This window comes from Toxotes jaculatrix, chromosome 16, assembly GCF_017976425.1.
Source record: "Toxotes jaculatrix isolate fToxJac2 chromosome 16, fToxJac2.pri, whole genome shotgun sequence".
Lineage (NCBI taxonomy): Eukaryota > Metazoa > Chordata > Actinopteri > Toxotidae > Toxotes > Toxotes jaculatrix.
In genome coordinates, this window is record NC_054409.1 from 12,949,431 (window position 1) to 12,957,367 (window position 7,937).

Genomic DNA, 7,937 nt, shown 5'->3' on the forward strand with positions numbered 1-7,937 from the left:
ATAGAAGGCTTTGTGGTGAGCTAAATCAGCATGCTTGACAACTTGTTTACTTCACTAATGGCTCTCTCCAGCAGTTCCCATTTCTCAGGGAATTTCAGTGACACTCTGTCTCTGACCTCTCTGGTCCTTTGTGTGCTTTGAGGAATATCTAAAGGCTGCATCACATTGTGAAGGAAGATGTGTTTCACAGCAGCATCTGATCTTTTATTCATAACATATTGCTGTCATTGGGCGACTGCCTTTCTACTCTCATTCATCAGCACATTATGATATTGTATCGTTTGTGCTGCCAGTGCTATAAGAGAGGCATAAAACTATTTTTGCTTTAAATCCTTAATCTGTGAATCGGTGAATCTCTGGTAATGACCCTTAATGACCCTTAATTAACATGCGTGTACATGTATTGTGTATGAGAGAGAAAAAAAAGATTGAATAATATCCATGGTACATATACTGACTCACTCCTCCGCTCTCTGCATGTATGCGAGTTCAGTATCTACAGCATAATGAAAAAAAAAAACAGTTTAACTGCTAAATCCTTTGTTGTAAAAACTTCACAGGGTAGCTGGGCCTCCAGCTAACCTGCTGCATTTCAACATTTATAGAAAAAGAGTAATGTGATTCACACTTCACTCAGCCTTTTTACTTCAGCCCTTAAGATTCATTCCATGTCACCACTTGTGCTGCCATGTTATGATGTCTGGGTCACTGGGTAGCGGAGATGTTTCTGTTCATCCCAGTGCTGCAGAAGTGACCAGACAAGCTCAGATGACAACACCATTTAGTGAACTTCGCCCAAGGAAATACCATAGTGACTGTTTACCAATAGATCTCTGCACACAGACTCTTTAGTTGTTATGCCAGCAGTATACGGCAAACAGATCGAACATGGCGTGTTATCCAAGGCTTTTGGAATGCTGTCAAATAGAGAGCTGTAAGCAAACTCTTGTATGCTTGACGTCTGTTCATTTTAACTGTGTCCTCGCCAGATGGAGGAGCTTGTAAAGTAGCGATGTGAGCAGACTTAAGAGTCACACGTACCACATTTGACTCGCAAGCTCCTCAGAACGAAACATAAACCAGAAACAAGCAAATGACTTATAAAAACTACAGTTTATCACGTGACAGCTACAGGTGTGGGTGTCTTGTAGGGTGCTGAACAAAGCTGTGCAGACTGAGACAAGTTTGACTTGCCAGTCTGTGCACACACTGATGATCAAAGCCCACTTCCTTCTGGTTGCAAACCTGTTAGAAGAATCCAAAATTTGTCACAGATAATAATGACAGAGATTGTTCAGTGTTGTGGTGTTTGATAAGCCTTAATCTGAGGTGGGCAAGTGAAGCAGAAATGCATTTACCAGGCGACACAGTTAGTCCTCATCCTTTTCACTTGTAAAACTGAAAAATATTTTTTCAAAACGCTTCTGATAGAGCATAAATCTCACCTTTGTGCCAATTGTCCAACTTTGTTTTCGCGTGTGGAATAAGATCATGTTGCCCATTGGGGCTGTTGCTGGGAAAAAAATACCCACAGTGGTTCTCACCAGTCATGAGTAATGAGCTCGCTGGCTCACCAGAACAAGGCGAAGCAGAGGCCCACCTCCGATAAAGAGAAGCACACAACTGCTTCTCTGAGCTTTTCTGTGGGAACCACACTGTAGATGATACAGCCCCAAACAGGGGTAACTTGCACCATTGGAAAAAGACAAAGATTATGCTGTAGGTGCAAAGCACCAGCCCTACGCGACACAAAGAAGGAAACCTTAATGGGCCATGTCACCTAACACAACTGAATTGCCAACAAGCAGAGAATACGGCTGCACGGATCAGTACTGACTATTAAGGGCATTACAGCCATAAACACAGACAGAAATTCAAGAACAAAAAAAAAAGGACAAGGGCAATGGGAACAACAATAAATCCATTTGAAAGAGGCATAACACTTTTCAACAACTCAGATATTAGCAGTGTATGTTTTAACTTCTTAACCATGGCCTGCAAGTAAGTCATTCATGACTAAAATGGAAAGATAGGAGCTCCGAGAGGGATCCCTCGTACATATTAAGTACTATGTAAGCTTTCCTGTATGCCCGCGTACAAACACGAAACTGCAGGATCTGACAGAGAAGACATCAGCTTAACTTGCTGCCTCTGTAGCTTGTTTGAAGAAGGAAACACATGATGCAATCTCAGACTCTTGGTGTGTGTGAATTAGTTTGGATTAACTGCAGACACAGTATAAAACAGTTATGTCTCAGTGCCACACTTACAGCTATGTTTGTACTCTTGACTTGACCCTAGTGTCCACACATGACTCAACTATTGGAAAGCCACTAATAACGTTTAGTGGGCTCTGGCTGCCGATTATGACCCCATCTTTAGAGTTCAGCTCTCTAGTCATGTCTCTGAACAGGACATTGAACATCACAATCTAAAGGGCCGCCCCCTTAAGGCAAGGGAAGAATGAGAGACTTTTTTTTTTTATATGAGAAAATTCTACAAAGTCAGCTCCCTCTATAAACTTCTCACCATTTTGCAAGCTGAGCAGCTGCCAAGAAACATGCAGCTGTAGCAACCTGTCCCAGAAAGAGAGCAGGAGATGCTTTGAGCCAACAAGTGACATCCCACGGGACTCTGCACACCAGGAGGTAGACGCCAGTAAAGATTTCACAGCCGGGATGTGTGCCTGTGCCGGGTCAAGCACAAAGTCTTCCCCCTCCTCTGACACTGCCATCAGATAATCTGTTTTAAGTCTATTTTTGCCTCTTTCATCAGTCGCTTATTAAACACTCACTGTGGGAACTGTTTGGTGAAACAGGCTACAGAATGACTTCAGCCCAGTGAAATCCACTGCAGCTTCTAGGAAGTTATGTACAGCAAATTCATAGCATCTAGTTCTATATCTACTACTGCAAATATATATATATATATATATATATATATATATATATATATATATATATATATATATATATATATATATATATATATATATATATATATATATATATATTTATATATATGTCTGTATTTCTGTATCAAAGGAAAAGTGAGAAAGAAACATGGGAGAAAAAGCTGAATAACGTGCTCCATCTCAAGACAGACATTAAACGTTTTGCATTTCAGGCACGCAGCTAATGTTCTCATCATCAGCGGAACTTATACTGACTGCAATAAACTTTAATTCTTAGATCACTAACATTACAAGCAGCCAGTGAGGATCGTAAAAGGTCAGAGCCACGGTGTCCTCACAATATTTCTGTGACAGTAAAATGAACAAGTAAGAGAGAAGCTTTTGAGAAAAGAAACAGAAATACAGGCAAGAAAAAAAATTACTTTTGGGCAAGTTAAGGTGGGTAAAAGCAGAGATGATATCCTGATGGGAGCCTGATGTAAGAAACCAATTTAAAAATGTTTTCAGCTGACAACCCTGTTTTGATTGTTCCTGTTTTAATGTGAATATTAGTAACCACCCTCTGTCACTTATTTCTCCACAAAGCAATAATGCAGCATAATTCAGGCATCAACTTTTAAGTAATAATGTGTTGCAGGCTGAACTGTGATTTCTCTAAATAATAACAATTATATGTTTGTATTTTCAGCTTGGCTGAAAGTGCGATAGGCCAAGATTCATAAAGCAGCTGAAGGCAGATGTCATCGTGGAAGTTAGGATACAAATCAGCGACAATAAAAATGCACCATTCACATTTTATGCCAACTCCGCGAATCGGCTGTGTGTGTTTCAGGAAGCTGTCCCAGAGCGCCGTCATTTGAGAGGGAAAATTCAGAATCAGTTTCTCCTTTTTATATCTCATTCTACTTGAATGGTGCTGGTGGAGTAGAAAGCAGGAAGTAGAGGAGGCAATGAAGGAGGGAGCTCTTCTCCTCCAAACCCACGGGGTCCCTCCACTTCTCTGCTGATGGCCTATAATTGCTGTTTAGCACTGTTGTGGAGAGGCCTCAGCTGCGGGGTGGCTCCTCTGGCTGCCTTTCAACGTGTCATTGGTTTGTGTGTCCCAATACAGTTTGTTCACTCTTCTCTTGAGGAACAGTGAGCGTGTACGGCGTGTACGGCGTGTGCAGCCTGGGCTTCTCACCCAGCAGGCTGCAGAGAAAGGAAAACTACTGATAGCTGTGCACCACGATCCATCTGTTGCTACTCTAGGGCACTATCAGACTGCTTTAATCAGAAGCAAAGAAAATATTTTAACATTTTACCACAATTCAGTGGTTTTCAAAATAACATATTTAATTATTTTTACAACAATCAACTGATCTTCAATATACCTTTGCATTTTTTGATACATATTGATTCACATAACAACAAAAAACAATTTCAAGTACAAAAGTTGCCTTGTGGCAAGACTTCAGGATAAACTAATATTCAGTTGTTCTCTCCAGTCAAATGGCAAAACGTGGCAATGCTTAACCCTTAGATGCATAAGTGGGGTCAAAAATGACCCCAAGGGTTGTTATTCTTCAAAATCTTTTAAATTAAAAGTATTTATATTTTCATATTCCAGGTATTCCTCATAAAACATGTTTGTGACATGAGGCCATTGCAATTTTAAATTTTTTTTTCACACTTTTCAAGAAATTGCAGTTTTTCTATGACTACCCCACTTTTCCATGAGCGGGGTCAAAAATGACCCCATACATTTCCTATGAAATCTGAAGTTAGCCCAGGAACCTTTGATCCTTATCAACTGTGATTGTCAGTATACACTTACTGTTGCACTTACACATCTGATGCTAGCACAGGGAGAAAACCAGGGGAAGAAGTCCAGAAGAATCTGGGGGAAAATATAGTACGTCAGTTGTGCAGTGGGTTCAGACACACAGGTCGCAACATCACCACAGACAATTTCTTCACCAGTGTGCCTCTTGCAGAGCATCTCCTGGAGAAAGGTCTGACTATAGTGGGAACCTTGCGACAGAACAAGCCAGACATCCCTCCAGTGATGAAGGCTTCCAAGTCTAGGGAGGTCCACAGCACAGAATTTGGCTTCAATGGCAGCATGACTATGACCAGCTATGTCAGAAAAAAGGGAAAGGCTGTTCTGCTCCTCAGCACAATGCACCACAGCAAGATGGTGGATGAAAATAGCCAAAAGAAAAAACCAGAAGTGATCCTCTTCTACAACCAGACCAAAGGAGGTGTAGATACTGTGGATCAGATGATTGGCAACTACACCTGCAAACGCCAGACACAGAGATGGCCCATGGTGCTGTGGTATAACATGATCGATATTGCCACTCTGAATGCCTACTCATTTTTCAGGGCTCAGCACCCTGAATTATACACAGGTATCACCAATGCACGGCGACGCTTCCTCACAGAGCTTTCAAAAGAGCTTGTGACTCCTCACATGAAAAGTCGACTGAGAGGTAACCCAAACCTACCAACCTACATCACTGAAGCAATGGGTAGGTGTGGAGTGACAAAAGCTGCAATCCAGCCACAGGAGAGAAGCACACAGGGCCAACAGAAGAGAAAGAGATGCCAGATGTGTCCAAGAAACAAAGATCGCAAAGCCACCAAATGCTGCTGGAAATGCAGTATTCCTGTGTGCAACGATCACAGCCAGCAGCAAGTCATTTGTAACAGCTGCACACAGTGAGAAGAAAGACATTTGTGTCTCTACATGTGCGTGGACAGTGTTATGGTCCCTGGACTTACTTTATGTTCATTCTCTGTTCATCCTTCATTGTAGTAACAGACAGACATACACACAATTGATTTTGACATTTTTTGATACATGATTGATTGATTGTTTCTTTTGTGATAAAATGTGAATAAAATATGATAAATGAACATGTCAAAAATGAAATCACTCATTTGTTAATCAAAATATAATAAAAAATCATTATCTTTAACCAAAATTAAAGAAATTTCTTAAGTTTATTGCAAAAGCGCATTTATTCTAATTGGGGTCATTTTTGACCCCACTCATGGAAGAGTGTAGGTATTGGTAGGTCATGCATCCAAGGGTTAAATGTCCCACTTTCTGAGCCCACTCCTCAGGCATCACTCCACTTTACTCCACAGCTGTAGGTCTGCAAATACTTCTCCTATTATTTATTGTGTCTTTATGGCACTTACGCTAAGGTGCCACTGCTGCTCCTTTATGCTTAGCAGCGTGTTCAGCCTACAGTCGTTCTGAGCAAGACTCAGATTTATGCAGCACTTCCTCCTGACTGAGTCATGAAGCTCACTTAGGGCAGCTGCTTGCAGTCAAAGGTGCCCCATAGGGGGCACTGTTGGTTCTCATGAACCAGCCCCGGCACAACAGGTTGCACTACTCATCTCCTGTCTTCATTGACTGGACGCTAATGATCCACCCAGGATATGGAAGTGGTAAACTGAAAATGTATTGTGTGCTGTTTTGTGTCATTTTAACGACTTTAACCTGAGTTTAGAGCAACGAACTGATGAAATCCACATTTAGATGTGTGCATTTTATGTCACAGCATATAACAAACCTCAGATTTGTGTTTTTTTATATTGTAGATTGTACAGGAAGTGTATATGACAGGGGGTTCCATATGGCTCTTTTCATGTGCAGTTAAAACAGAAAAATGCCGCTGAAATCCTTGCTGTTTACACCTGTTAAAGGTGCAAATCTGCGGCATTCATTTTCTACACTTTGAGTTGTGTTTATTGTCTGCCTGCAGACTCCCAGTCTTATGCTCATTTTCACCACCCTACCGAAAATGTAATTAAACATATTCCCGTCGTGAGGTGTGGAGCTTTACTTATTTTTAATGGGACTTTGGGGGAAAAAAAGAAAAGAAAGAAAGAAAGAAAGAAAGAAAGAAAGAAAGGGGGGGGGGGGGGGGGGGGGGGGGGGGGGCAATCGCTCATGTGATGTGAGCCAGGACCTGGATGGCACAATACTTGCTGACGTGACGCTCGCAAACCCCTGGATCTTGCCAATCCAGCCCGGAGTGCGCGTCCCATTCCCCCATCCCCTCCGCCCACCCCACCTCAGTGTCTGCACCAGCACTCCCCGCTCCACAGCCACAGGGTGCAGAGCTGCTCAGTGCAACAGCTCAGGATCCGCTTCACCTCCGTCTCTGATCTGTGCACGCTTCTACGTCGCGTGGAAAGTTGAGGAGGACTATTCGTGTTAGATATCGCATTTCCTAATCGGTCACTTGCCACATTCAGGTGATTTGGACTGCTGGAAATCTATCACTCTATGAAAGAAGAAGAAGATAAAAAAAAATAGCCGCGCGTGTCATGAGATCTCTTGCGGAAATTGTTGAGGACTTTTTATTTTTTATTTTTTTGCTCTCATCGTGGATGAAAACATCGCAGCCTGGTAAAGAGGAGACGGCTTTATTCTGATGCCACATGCCAATATTGGACGAGACCGCGCCGCCGCATCCAGTGCAATAAGAGAAATGGTAAGAAGCAAAGAAATAAGACTTACTCTTATTTCCATTAAATGACGCTTATGTTGCTTTTTTTTTTTTTTTTTTTTTTTGACTGATTAGTTTACAGCTGTTTATTTATTTAGTTATTGAAAGAAGCCCCAAATAGAACCGGTTAATACATCCGTGACAGGTTCAGCAGAGATCTGTCAATACTTAGCACCCCAGGGGGCTGTAGGGTGTGATTGGTGACAGACGGGTTGTTTTCATACACCCAGAGGCACCTGCTTTATTCTCAGAAATTAACTGTTGCCCCAAGAAGAATGAGCGCATCATCAAAGAGGCATGATGTGAGAAGTTGATTCATTGAATCTGCTCATTGAATTCCCCATTTTGGGAGTGAAAGCGACAAATGTGGACTTCACCTTCCCTCATTTGCCTTCTTCAAACAGGGGATCAACATCTGTTGTAACTGTATTTGTGAGGGGGAAGCTGAAACTGACCGTGTATTTCATGTCTGTGATGGCAGGTGGTGTCGCACGGAATACAACAGTTTGGTT

General features: G+C 42.0%; 1 protein-coding gene across 1 annotated transcript; it reads left to right on the plus strand.

Moving 5' to 3' along the window:
* Positions 1–1,990: 1,990 nt before the first annotated feature.
* Positions 1,991–5,621, plus strand: LOC121195127 (piggyBac transposable element-derived protein 4-like). The gene is made up of 2 exons (XM_041058387.1): positions 1,991–2,001; positions 4,757–5,621. The coding sequence occupies exons 1-2, from the start codon at positions 1,991–1,993 to the stop codon at positions 5,619–5,621; spliced, it is 876 nt and encodes a 291-aa protein (XP_040914321.1).
* Positions 5,622–7,937: the final 2,316 nt, after the last annotated feature.